This window comes from Vipera berus (assembly GCF_964194415.1).
Source record: "Vipera berus genome assembly, chromosome: 2".
NCBI classification, from domain to species: Eukaryota; Metazoa; Chordata; class Lepidosauria; order Squamata; family Viperidae; genus Vipera; species Vipera berus.
In genome coordinates this window covers 272,354,967-272,369,352 of record NC_138203.1, presented here as the reverse complement: position 1 = coordinate 272,369,352, position 14,386 = coordinate 272,354,967, and the positions used below count along the sequence as shown (strand labels likewise).

Here is a 14,386-nt window from a genome sequence, read left to right as displayed (position 1 = left end):
AGATTACGATGCAGTTTTTCTACATTGGTAGATTTGTGTATATTATGAATAGTGTTACTGTTATCCCAAAGGAAGTAAAGCTAACCTCCATCAAACACCTAGCTAGCCTGAGCACAGAAATAGGTCTTTTAAGCCTTGCAGAAGACCAGCGGGATTGAGACCAATTTAATCTCCAGTTGGATGATATTCCCCCAGGGCGGGCTACCCCATACTATGTTACTTACAGTTCCAGGATAAGTTCATACCTGGGAAAATAATCACGTGCTTCTTTCCAAAGCTTTCACCATTTGTCGTTTGGAAGCAAGACACAGAGTATGGACAAGTGCTTAAGAAGCTACCCAGAATTGCTCCAGACTCCTTATCTCTGGTAACTGTCCAACAGGGAGAGCTAGCATCTTCTGTAGTTAAGGGATATCCGGTCTTTATCTTCAAAGCAGAACAAGCTGACTTTTGTCTAGTCCCCAATTCCAAGATAAAGCAGAAGCTCAGATAAACAGGAAGAGATATGTTTTGCTATTGAAACAAATACATATTTCCACCCACCACCCACCCCCAAAAAACAGCCAATATGCTGAGGGTCAGACAAGGTAACTGATTCAAGGCAGCAAGGCTGGTAATGCAGAAATATGTGTGTGTGTTTTTCTGAATTCTGCCTGTATGCTTTTTATTGTGGATTTCAATGCTAAATCAAATCCATTTTGAAACACTTCGGTTGTTCAGCATTGAGTTCAATTGACATACAGGTAGCCCTTCATTTGTGACCACAATTTCTGTTGCTAAGCAAGACAGATGTTAGGTAAATTTCACCCCATTTTATGACCTTTCTTGCGGCAGTCGTTAAGTGAATCACGGCAGTTGTTAAATTAGTAACACGGCTATTAATCAGGCTTCCCCATTGACTTTGCTTGTCAGAAGGTCACAAAATGTGATCACCTCACCTCGGGGCACTGCCCCGCAACTGTCATGAATAGGAGCCAGTTGCCAAGCATCCAAATTTTGATCACGTGTGACCACGGGGACGCTGCAACAGTTGTAAGTGTGAAAAACGGTCATAAGTCCCTTTTTTAGTGCCATTGTAACTTTGAACAGTCACCAAATACTGTAAGTAAAAAGCAAAGGAGAAGATTGTGCTAAAATATGCACTGAGCTGATTTCAGAGAAAATACACTCCAGTAGATGCAATTGGTCATACAAGCCCTTATAATTTGTTATGACTATGAATTGACTTTGCAACCTGAACTGCTGTTTCCAGTTCTGCAGTTCTAGGTTGCAAGAACTCAAGACTGTTGGATTCATTGGTTATACTTATTTCTGGGTGAGATTCAAGGTGCTGGTGATGACCTATAAAGCCCTAAATAGCTTGGGTCTGGGATATTTAAGGGAACACCTGCTGCTGGCATCAAGTTCCCTTCGTTTTGTGCGCTCCCACAGGGAGGGCCTTCTCAGGGTGCCGCCGGTAAAAGACTGCCGGCGGATAACACCCAGGGGTAGGGCCTTCTCAGTGGGTGCACCTGCCCTCTGGAACCAGCTGCCCATGCAGCTTAGGATTGCCCCCGACCTCCGTTCATTCCTCCAGGACCTGAAGACCTGGCTCTTCGAGCTCTCTGGCCCAGGCTGAGAGTTTTTAAATGGGGTTTTATATTTGTTCAGGGATTAAATTTAATTATTTTAACTGTCTTTACCTTTTGTATTGTATTGACGTTTTTAAATACTTTGTAAACTGCCCTGAGTCCTATGGGAAAAGGGCGGTATATAAATTCAATAAACTAAACTAATCAACTGAGTCATCTGAGAGCAACACAATCTGAATCGTCAGAAGGCAAGACATTCCCCAAAGCACCTGAAAGCAGAACAAGAAGCAACAAATGGCAGCTAATCAAGGAGAGAAGCCACCTGGAATTAAGGAGAAACTTCCTAACAGTGGGGACAATTAACCAAGATCAGGTGCAATGTTAATACCACTTTATAATGCCCCGATGAGGCCACACTTGGAATTCTGCACCCACTTTTGGTCACCACAATGTAAAAAAGATATTGAGACTCTTAGAAAAAGTTCAGAGGAGAGCAACAAAGATGTTTAGGGGACTGGAGGCTAAAACATTTAAAGAACGGTTGGTGGAAATGGGTATGTCTAGTTTTATGAAGGGACGTGGTGGCTCAGTGGGTTAGGACACTGAGCTTGTTGATCAGAAGGTCGGCAGTTTGGCGGGTTGAATCCCGAGTGCCGCGTAACAGAGTGAGCGCCTGTTACTCGTCCCAGCTTCTGCCCACCTAGCAGTTCGAAAGCACGTAAAAATGCAAGTAGAAAAATAGGGACCACTACGGTGGGAAGGTAACAGCGTTCTGTGCGCCTTTGGCGTCTAGTCATGCCGGCCACATGACCACGGAGACGTCCTCGGACAAACGCTGGCTCTTCGGCTATGAAACGGAGATGAGCACCGGCCCCTAGAGTCGGAAACGACTAGCACGCATGTGCAGGGGAACCTTTACCTTTACCTTTAGTTTAATGAAGAGAAGGACTCTGGGCAGTGGTGGGATTCAGCCAGTTCGCACCAGTTCAGCAGAACCAGTAGCTATTTTTTTTGTTGTCCAGGCCCAGCATGGACTGCCGGAAGCGGCATCCACACAGAACCGGTTGTTCACATATTTGAATCCCACCAATGACTACGGGTGACCTGATAGCAGCGTTCCAGTATCTAAGGGGATGCCACAAAGAAGAGAGGATCAATCTATTCTTCAGAGCGTCTGAAGGCAGAACAAGAAGCAGTGGACGGGAACTAATCAAGGAGAGAAGCAATATGGAACTAAGGAGAAATTTCCTGACAGCGAGAACAATTAACCAGTAGAACAGTTTGCCTTCAGAACTTGTGGGTGCTCCAACACTGGAGGCTTTTAAAAAGAGATTGGATCACCATTTGTCTGAAATGGTGTAGGGTTCTCTGCCTGAGCAGGGGCTGGACTAGAAGACCTCCAGGGTCTCTTCCATCTCTGCTATTCTATTCTAACCAGTGGAACCGCTTGCCTCCAAAAGTTCTATTTGCTCCAACATTGGAGGTTTTAAAGAAGAGATTGGACAGCCATTTGTCTGAAATGGTATAGAGTCTCCTGCTTGAGCAGGGGGTTGGATTAGATGACCTCCAAGCTCCCTCCCAGCTCTGTTATTCTGTATTCTATCTCATGATCTGATTTCAAACAGCCTACAAAGTCAAATTGTAGTAAGACCTAGTGTGTTATTCCAGGCAGTTTTTCTGCCCCTATCAAACGAGTGTTTAGATTTGACAGATTAGCAAACTTTTGATACAGGAGAGTTAAAAGGGAAAACTTTAAATAATTATTATATGTTTAGAGCCCAGCCAACTCCTAGTAACTCTATGTGGGTTCTCTACACCCCCTCCCCCCAATATGGAATTAATGTGCCTTTTCCTTCTTCTAGAATGCGTGTTCAACTTCCCAATCTACCCTATGGACCTGTGATTTCCTAGTGGCCTTCATTTCAACTACTAAGCAGGTCAAGTTAATTTCTTAGGGGTTAGTAGCAGCAAACTGTGAAAAGCAGAGAAGTCAAGCCTTAGTCATGGGTCTTCAAACTCGGCCCTTTTATGACTCATGGACGTCAACTCCCAGAATTCCTCAGTCAGGCACACTGGCTGAGGAATTCTGGGAGTTGAAGTCCATGAGTCATAAAAGGGCCGAGTTTGAAGACCCCTGTGCTGGTTTGGAAGAAAGGCAACAGAAAGACTTGGGGGAGAATTCTTAGAGTAATGGTTTCCAAACTTGACATCTTTAAGATGTGTGGACTTCAACGCCCAGAATTCCCCAGCTGGGGAATTCCGGGTGTTGAAGTCCACACATCTTAAAGTTGTCAAGCTTGAGAGCAGTATCTTAGAGAGGCAGCAGGAGTTTAAAAACAAACAAACAAACATTCCACCAAATCCTTGAGTGGCTTCTGAGATGCTGCTTCGAAGTCCATTTTTCCACCAGAAACCATCACAAGGAGCGTTGTGTCAGCAGAGATCACACCAGCAGAACCATCACAAGGAGCCCTGATGAACGAGAAGATCTGGTAGAGTTGTATGCATCCCCCATGAGCTGAGCTCAGATCTCCATCACTTCCCCAGCTGCACACTCTTTGCCCACCTCCTTGACCTGAATACGGGTCATTGTCCTTCGTACCCCTGTTTCCAGCCTAAGGGCAGTACAACATCTTTTACTACTATTCTACCCTGCTTTTGTTCCCTTCTTCCTCATCAGCCACCCACCCTAACCATTCCCACCCTTTGTCCAGTGTTGACAACAGCGCCCTGGGTAACAGGAAGTCTTTCCCGTCCCAGGCATTGTGTGGGGCAGGAAATCTTCGACAATGGAGAACAGAAACGGCAGGATGTGTCTTGCATTTTTTTAAGGGAGGGCCGTGATGGGGTGTCACACACAGAGGTTCTCCTAGGTTGTGTCTGGAGAAACTGGGGTGCTTCCCCGGGGTGCCCACTCTAATAGCATCATCCACAGCCCGGGCTTCAGTTTGACCCCACTTTTTGTGGGCACCTGGATTCTGCCTCCCAGGTCCTCTCATATGTGTTGGGAAGAGTGATGAGGGTGTGGAAGGAGGATCTAAAGGAGGATGAAACCGTTGCTACTGCTCATGTTGATCCCGTTTGCTGGAGGTAAGTTAAAATGAGGAACAGAAGTAGAACGGAATAGAATGTAGATTTTTATACGTAGGCTTTCCATAGCATCCTTAATGAATTACCTCATTTTCTGGGTCTGTCCAATACCCTGAAGCCTCAACTCATCTTAAGGGCTGATTTCCTGCCATCAGAAAAACTAACCACCCTGTTGGTTTCCTGGCTTCTAGTCTGCCCAATTTTTCTTAATTCTTAAGGCTTAAAGTTTCAATGTTTTTAACAGTTCAGTGTTTTTATATTCTTGTTTTTATGATGCGATGGGATGCCTAGACTTGCTCAACAGTGAGATAAGTGGCATATTAACTGTTTAATTAAATAATCACATTTAGTATGAAAGAGCCTTGGTGGAGCAGTGGGCTAATGCCTCCTTAAGTAACACCATCTGCCTGCAATTAGTGCAGGTTCGCATCCCACCAGGCTCAAGGTTGACTCAGCCTTCCATCCTTCCGAGGTAGGTAAAATGAGGACCCAGATTGTTGGGGGCAATTAAGCTGACTTTATAATAATGCTGCTTGGGGGGGGGGGCTGAAAGCCCTAATAAGCAGGCATATACATAGAATGAAGGCTACTGCTAAGCTTGTAAGCCGCCCTGAGTCTTCGGAGAAGGGCGGGATATAAATGGAATAAAATAAAATAAAAATAAAATAAAATAAATAGTATGCTGCAAAAATAAAACCAATAAATCTTGTTCTGATCTGATCTGGTTGGTTTAATTATGACTTTATGTAATTTATATAGCCGGTCATCTCATAAAACGTCACTCTGGGCGGCGTACAGCAATAAAATAATAACATACTGTAAAACTAGGCAATATCATAATATATAATGAGTACCTTGCTATGGAGCCATCTAAGGCTATCTCTGTTTCCTGGGAATCCCTTGCGTGAATGACCTAACCAGATCTTGAGGGACTTCTAGAGTATTAAGAATATCAGGTTTTAAGTATATTGCATGCACATCACCAGAGAGGACAGATTTTATTTGCTAATGTCTCATCAGACCTTGGAGCAGTTTCAATGCAGTTTTTCAGCAGGTTTGTGTGTGTTTGTGTGTGTGTGTGTGTGTGTGTTTGTGTTTTCTAGTCTTGATGTCTACAACGAACTTGCTGGGTCTCTCCATTGTTAACCGTTTTATGGTAATTTGTGGACTGGCACAGTTGTTATTGTATGAATGTCATGGATGGCAGTCCACATCTCTGTATGAGCAAAGACTTGTGTAGAATTGTGCATCTGCTTGCTAGGTAAAAAAGTGTTTGGCAGGATATGGAACTGAGCAACCTGAAAAAAAAGGATATTGGGGTGATTCTGCATTGTTTCTGAAATATTCTTCTTAACCAAACATACCTAGCAGCAGATTATTCTTGATTTATTTATTTATTTATTTATTTATTTATTTATTTATTTATTTATTTATTTATTTATTTATTTATTTATTTTATTGGATTTGTATACCGCCCTATTCCCATAGGACTCAGGGCGGTTTACAGGGCAGTAAAAAACCATGAATACAAAAAATAAAAACAATTAAAACAAATTAAATTCAAGCCCCAAGAGTAAATCTAAAACCCAGTTAAATTAACAACCCCACAGTCTGGACCAAATAGATCGAAGAGCCAAGTTTTCAGGTCCCGGCGAAATGAGCGAAGGTCGGGGGCAGTCCTAAGTTCTGTGGGTAGTTGGTTCCATAGTGCAGGCGCACCCACAGAGAACGCCCTTCCCCTGGGAATAACCCGCCGGCATTCATTAACCGGCGGTACCCTGAGAAGGCCCTCCCTGTGGGGGCACACAGGACGATGGGAAGATGATGCCGGCAACAGGTGTTCCCTTAGATATTCCGGACCCAAGCCATTTAGGGCTTTATAGGTCATTACCAGCACCTTGAATCTCACCCGGAGGGCTTTCTTGTGAAGTTTAAATCCTCCTGTTCTCTTGGATAGTTACAATGTTTTGGAATTCGAAATATTGATATTATCGTGATGGTTTGACGCACGGGCAGCCAGATGTTTAAACTGGGTTTGGCAATTTTATCCACCCAACAAGTCCTTCCCAGGGATCTGAGATAGACAGATGTTAATTCTTGCTGGTGTTAAAAGACATCGCCGTAGGCTATAAGCTGTTCCAGGTGAAGCTGCCTTTTGAAATTGACTGATGGGGATTTTGTCAATGCCGATGGTGTTCAAGTGATGCTCCAGATGTTTTGAGATTTGCACCCTAGGCACATATTTATTATTGGTGCTACTTTTGCTTTCTTTTGCCCCTGTCATTCTATTTCTATTTGCTGGTCTTTGAATTTTGTTACTTTCTTATTAACAATAATTATAATCATCAATTGTTATATTTTATTATGGTTCATTGCACAGTAAGGCAGATGGGGTTGCTTTGACAGTTCTAAGTGTGAAGATTGGTTGTAAATAACTTTTCTCAGAGTTTTTATAATGTTGAACGGTCGCTAAATGAATGGTTATAAGTTGAGGGCTACCTCCTGTGGATGATGTTCATTCAGAATGCTCATGGGAAAACATTTGTGACTTGTCTGTTTAAAGGCAAAGGCACTCCTTTAGCACTGAAAAGCTCAGGACGAATAACAGAATACTGGTAGCTTGGAATTGAACTGAAGGGTCCTTGGTGGTCTCTGAGCTTGGTTGTTTTCTTGAAGATGTTTCATTACCTAGACTGCTAACATCATCAGTGCGCCATCATTTGCAACACTTAAATATGAGCTTGCAGTGTGCGGTGGCAGCCAAAAAACCCAATGTAATCCTCCGTTGCAGCAGCAGAAGGATAGAGCCAAGTTCATGTGAAGTATTAATATCACTTAGTAAGCTTAGTAAGACCACACTCAGAATACTGCATCCAGTTCAGGTCACCATATTATAAAAAAGATGCTGAGACTCTGGACAAGAGTCCGGAAAAGAGCAACAAAGATAATTAGGAGGCTGGAGGCTAAAACATATGAGGAACGGTTGCTAGAATCGGGTATGTCTAGTCCAGGGGTAGGCAACCTCGGCTCTTTTATGACTCGTGGACTTCAACTCCCAGAATTCCTGGGCCAGTTGAAGTCCACGAGTCATAAAAGAGCCAAGGTTGCCTACCCCTGGTCTAGTCTAATGAAAAGAAGAACCAGGGTTGACAGTTTTCCAATATCTCAGGGGCTGCCATAAGGAAGAGGGAGTCAAGCTATTTTCCAAAGCACCAGAAGGCAAGACAAGAAACAATGGAAGGAAGTTATCGAGAACTGGAGAGAAGCAACCTGGAACTAAGAATAAATTTCCTAACAGTGAACAGTTAACCCATGTAACAACTGCCTTCAGATGTTGTGGGTGCTCCATCACTGGAGGCTTTAAGAAGAGACGGGACAGCCCCTTGTCTGGAATCATATAGGGTCTTCCTGTTTGAGCAGGGGGTTGGACTAGAAGACCTCGAAGTTCCCTTTCAACTCTGTTATTCTGTTAGTTTGGGTGATGAAACGTCTGCAAGAAAACAACCAGGCTCAGATAGGGAAGGAAGGAAGGAAGGAAGGAAGGAAGGAAGGAAGGAAGGAAGGAAGGAAGGAAGGAAGGAAGGAAGGAAAGAAAGAAAGAAAGAAAGAAAGAAAGAAAGAAAGAAAGAAAGAAAGAAAGAAAGAAAGAAAGAAAGAAAGATCCTAAATTGTCAGGACGTGTTTGTGCCAAAATTAGGGGCAGATGAGAGAGGGCCTTGCCCTGTCTTAATTTATTATGCTTTATATTCCATTGGTTTGATTCACCTGGGTTGTGGTTGTGCAAAATTTGCTGTAATTTGCTGCAACTTTAAATTTAAAGTTAGAAAAAATGAATGTTATCGGCTTTCAAAGAAAAGGGCTAGAGTCAAGGAGGAATTGTGGGACGAATGTTGATTGATAAGTTGACAGTTTAGAAATCTTTATACTAGTATTCTCTATAAGATAGAATTGAAAGTTATTTAACCACAATGTATATGATCGAAAGAAATGTTTACTAGGAAGTTCACAGATTGTATATGCATATTTTGTTATAATGTAAAGAAACTTTTTTTCTTTTTACAAGGTAATCCTATAGTATTGTTTAAACCAGAGAAGTTGTATCATGCAACTTCTTTTTTAACTGTATATTCAATAAAAAACTTTTTTGGTGTAATTTTGTGGGCAGAAATCTTATTTTTGCTAGACATACCAAGTAAGAGACCTAACTTGATTCCTTCTACATTCAAATGTTGGTTCTAACATTTAACAATACATTCCCTCCTTATTTCTCACAAAAGTCTGCAAAAAACACTGGAGGTTTTTAAGAAGAGATTGGTTTTTGAGAAGATCACTTGTCTGATCTCCGAGGCGGGCAAAAACGAATAGGTTAATAATTCCTTTTTGCATGGGACAGGAAATCTCTTGGGTAAAAGTATCATTCTGGGTAGATTTAAACCTTCCTCTTAGATGTGCTAGATTTCTGGCTGCAGGAAATGTGCTTGTATTCATCATTCTTCGTCCTGAGGATCATGTGATCTTATTGGGCCCTTACAGATTTTTCCATGAACGAAAGAAGAATGAAGTCTAATTGAGCATATCAACACCTGTAGCACCAGTCCCAAAGACCATTGTTATTTCTAGCACCAGTCCCGAAGACCATTTTTATTTCTAGCAACTTAGTGACAAATTTTGATTTCTCCATCCTATTAAGAAAAGTCTAGAAATTTACAGCTCACTCTGAGCCAGCCTGCATGGTTTTCCTCCCCCCTTTTGTTTACTGAATAAAGTAGAAGAGGGAGGAATGAGGGTAACCTAGAACTAAAGAGGGACGCAGTGGCTCAGTGGGTTAGGACGCGAAGCTTGTTGATCAGAAGGTCGGCAGTTTGGCGGGTCGAATCCCAAGTGCCGCGTAACAGAGTGAGCGCCTGTTACTCGTCCCAGCTTCTGCCAACCTAGCAGTTCGAAAGCACGTAAAAATGCAAGTAGAAAAATAGGGACCACTACGGTGGGAAGGTAACAGCGTTCCGTGCGCCTTTGGCATCTAGTCATGCCGGCCACATGACCATGGAGACGTCCTCAGACAAGCACTGGCTCTTCGGCTTTGAAACGGAGATGAGCACCGGCCCCTAGAGTCGGAAACAACTAGCACGCATGTGTGGGGGAACCTTTACCTTTACCTTTACCTTAGAACTAAAGAGAAATTTCCTGACAGTTAGGGCAATTAATCAGTGGAACAACTTGCCTTCAGAAGTTGTGGGTGCTTCACCAATGGAGATTTTTAAGAAGAGATTGGACAGTCACTTGTCTGGAATGGTATAGGCTCTCCTGCTTGAGCAGGTGGCTGGACTAGAAGACCTCCAAGGTCCCTTCCAACTCTGTTATTCTGAAGTCTCAGACTTTTGATTCCTTTCTCAAAGTTACACACCAGCCAGTCAAGGTCAGATCTTGCAATCCCCCAACCATAGCAGGCCCATGACATCATGATGCCAGGTTTTGAAAAAATCTGCAGAATTATTCTTATTAGTTAGGGACTTCTGCATGGAAGCTAGCATTAGGTACAGTACCCATTGGGGTGTCTCTGCTGTCATTATTAAGGAGTTCCTAATAGCCTAAAAAAAGGGACGTGGTATGGCTCAGTGGGTTAGGATGCTGAGCTTGTCGATCAGAAGGTCAGCAGTTTGGCGGGTCGAATCCCAAGTGCCGCGTAGCAGAGTGAGCGCCTGTTACTCGTCCCAGCTTCTGCCAACCTAATAGTTCGAAAGCACGTAAAAATGCAAGTAGAAAAATAGGGACCACTCCGGTGGGAAGGTAACAGCGTTCCGTGCGCCTTTGGTGTCTAGTCATGCCGGCCACATGACCATGGAGACGAGCACCGGCCCCTAGAGTCGGAAACGACTAGCACGCATGTGCGGGGGAACCTTTACCTTTACCTTAATAGCCTAAAAGAAATTAGGATATTACCTTGCTTGGTATGTATGCTTTTTATGTAATGCTTTTCATTCTGTGTACTGTGTACTGATGCTAATAATTTACTGGTGTGTACATAGTCCTGCATGAACAGAGGGATAGAATCAAGATCAGGTGAAGTGTTAATACCACTTTACAATGCCTTGCTAAGGCCACACTTGGAATGCTGCATCCAGTCTTGGTCGCCACGATGTAAAAAAGATGTTGAGACTCTAGTCTAGAAAGAACACAGAGAAGAAAAACAAAGATGATTAGGGGATTGGAGGCTAAAACATACGAAGAACACTTTCAGGAATTGGGTCATGTCTAGTTTAAAGAAAAGAAGGACTAGGGTGACGTGATAGCAGTATTCTAATATTTGAGGGGCTGCCACAAAGAAGGTGTGTGTGTGTGTGTGTGTGTGTGTGTCAACTTATTTTCCAAAGCACCACAAAGCAAGACAAGAAACAATAGGTGGAAACTAACCAAGAGAGAACTAACCTAGAACTAAGGAGAAATTTCCTGACAGTGAGAACAATTAACCAGTGGGATGCCTTGCCTTTAGAAGTTGCGGATGCTTCAGCACTGGACGTTTTCAAGAAGAAACTGTACTGCCACTTGTTTGGGGTCTTCTGCCTGAGCAGGGGGTTGGACTTATAAAGCACCTTCCTAGATCCCTTCCAGTTCTATTATTTTGTTATTCTGTGTTCGTTGTCTCTGGATCCCAAAGTACCAATTGCTGGGTCACCTGATCCTTGCTCGGATACCTGGCAAAACAAACATATCCGATCTGTTGAGTGATGTAGTTTATTTTGTACTCTGCATTTAATTCTCCCAGACACACACACACACACACACACACACACACACACACTTTTCTCTGCAAATATTAAGGCAAGAGCCTTTTTCTGAATCTCTCGGCGTTTTCGTTTCCCCAGCTGAATCTTGTCCTCATATGCCCTGCAAGAATGGCGGGACTTGTTTGAACCACTCCAACGGGACATCTTCCTGCATGTAAGTTTTTTTTTTTTTGGGAAAATGTCAAGATTCCCATAAAGGTTAAAATTGTATGACAAGCAGAGCCTCTACAGCAGGGGTGTCAAACTGCCACCTGCGGGCTGGAGCGTCACAGAGAAACAGCGCCCATCCCATTTTCGGCAATGGGAAAAAGTTCCGATACGTCGCGCGACGTCACATGACGTCGCAAGTTTGACATGCCTGCTCTACAGCAAGGGTCTTCAAACGTGGCCCTTTTAGGACTTGTGGACTTCAACTCCCAGAATTCCTCAGCCAGCCTGGCTGAGGAATTCTGGGAACTGAAGTCCACAAGTCCTAAAAGGGCCACGTTTGAAGAACCCTGCTCTACAGATAGAGATTTGTCCCCGGGTTGATTTTGTGTACAGGAAACGCTGCTGCTATTTCTGTCCAATACAAGAAGGCAGAGGGTCAAGCCCAGCTAGGAATTCAATTCAGGCTGATTCTGGCCAAACATGCACAGGAGAAATAGTTTCCAGCCTATTGTACAGCAGTGGTCAGGGAGATAACTTATATACTCGTGTATAAGCCCATCCATGTTTAAGCTGACTCTGTTTTTTTAACCCACATGCAGATAGTCCTTGACGTACGACCGCAACTGAGCCCAAAATTTCTGTTGCTAAGCGAGACGGTTGTTAAGTGAATTTTGTCCCATTTTACGACATTTCTTGCCACAGCTGTTAAGTGAATCACTGCAGTTGTTAAGTTAGTAACACTGTTGTGAACTTGAATCTGGCTTTCCCCATTGTCAGAAGGTCAAAAAAAGGGGGTCACATGACTCGGGACACTGCAACCGTCATAAATATGAGTCAGTTGCCAAGCATCCGAATTTTGATCACGTGACCGTGTACAATGGTCGTAAGTGTGAAAAATTATCATAAATAATTTTTTCAGTGCCGTTGTAACACTAAATGAACTGTTGTTAAGTCGAGAACTACCTGTACTATGAAAAATGCATCCATTCGGGATAAGCCGACCCTCAAAATGTTTGAATGTTTTAATTTTCACAATTGGCCTTTCTGTGGGTAATATACAGATTATCCAATTTTCATGGCAGCTTGATTAAAGATTCAAGGGCCACCTTATCTATGGTTGGGCTTATATGTGAGTGCATAGAACAGGGGTAGGCAACCTTGGCTCATTTATGACTCGTGGACTTCAACTTCCAGAATTCCTGAGCCAGCATGGCTCAGCTTGGAAACCTCTCCCTTTCCCCTCAGCATGGCTGGTTCAGGAATTCTGGGAGTTGAAGTCCACGAGTCATAAAAGAGCCATGGTTGCCATATGGCTACTTTTAAAAAATATTGCCATATATATCTGTGTATAAGCTGAGCCCAATTTGGGAAGTGCATATTGGCACTTAAAATTCTTATTTTATTTCTGGAGGTTAGAGCAAACGAGATGAATTTGCACCCCTATTCACCCCAACTCACTCAATCTTTTGGACCATGAACTGTGATATCTTGCTTCTACCCTACTAACAACTGCAAGCACCATATTAAGTAGCGTATTTAGTTTACTTTTGGCTTCCCTGAGCCTGTCCAGGGACACTCACTGCAGTAAGGCAGAATGTGGTTGAGTTAAGGTTGTGTTACTGCAACCCTCGTGGTTTATAAGCTTCTGGGCTTAGCAGTATGTCTGAACCAGCACAGCAGCAAACCTTGATTAACAAGTTATAGCAATAGCACCTAGACTTATATACCGCTTCACAGTGGTAGTGCAATATACGCAGGCCTTGTGCAGTCTTAGAGGCTTTCAATTACAATTCCCCATAAGGCTAGCCCTCAGTTAACAATGGCGGTTGGGGTCAGAATTGCTGTCGTTAAGTGATGCAGTCATAAGGCACAATGTCCTGTGACTGTGTTGCTTAGCAACAGCAGTACCAGAAGTCTGGTTGCCATGGTTAAGCAAAGACGTGTTAAGTGAGCATGACCGCAACTTCTGACTTCCCGCTGGCTTCCCCAAGTGACTCTCCTTCTGGGAAGCCAGCAGAGAACACGAGAAATCCTAATCATATGACCCCCAGGATGCTGCAACGGTTGGAAATCCAAGAATTGGTCACACATCTCCCTTGTTCAGGGTCATCTCAAGCTGAAACAGTTGCTGAATGTGTGATCATAAGCTGAGGACTGTATATTTTCCCTAATGCTCTCCATCCTAGCTCCAGATTAAGTTGAAATCTTCAAAAAAACGTTTTGTTTCTATCAAGTTATTTTTTGTGTGTGGCTTCTCTGTTTCCTTCCCATCTTCTGACTGCCACAGGTGCCTTCCTGGCTATGTGGGAAACACGTGCCAGTTTGCAGACCCCTGCACCCCTGTGCTTTGCCATAACGGGGGCACCTGCTACTCCCGGGCTCTTCCTCCTCCAGCCTCCCCCGAGTATATATGTGTCTGTCCTCCTGGCTTCACTGGGGAGAAATGCCAGGGCGTGGTTGGTGATCCCTGCTTCCCATCACCCTGCCAACACGGAGGGACATGCCAGCGGATCTCCCGGAAAGAGCATCAATGCCAGTGTCTATCAGGATGGACAGGTAAGGCAATCAGCTGTGAACTGTTGCCCCAGGTCATGTGTTGCGACGCAGGTAAAAAACCTGAAGAGCTTAGATTGTACTAATAAAGGGGAATATTTGTACCTCAAGGTTGACAGGAGGGATCCTTGGCGCTCTCTGAGCTTGCTTGTTTCCTTGCAGACGTTTTATAACCCAGACTAGGTAACATCATCAGTAAGGAGTGAGGTTTGCTGTCAGTTTATATTCTACTGGCTT

The 14,386-nt window shown here is 43.6% G+C and overlaps 1 protein-coding gene across 1 annotated transcript in view; it reads left to right on the top strand.

Moving 5' to 3' along the window:
- Window positions 1–4,318: 4,318 nt before the first annotated feature.
- NOTCH4 (notch receptor 4) overlaps window positions 4,319–14,386 on the top strand; it is a 58,170-nt gene continuing 48,102 nt past the window's right edge. The window contains exons 1-3 of the mRNA XM_081316253.1: window positions 4,319–4,661; window positions 11,525–11,600; window positions 13,884–14,152. Of these exons, the coding sequence (XP_081172379.1) occupies window positions 4,619–4,661; window positions 11,525–11,600; window positions 13,884–14,152 (388 nt within the window). The 5' untranslated portion in view covers window positions 4,319–4,618. The remainder of the gene's footprint in view (window positions 4,662–11,524; window positions 11,601–13,883; window positions 14,153–14,386) is intronic.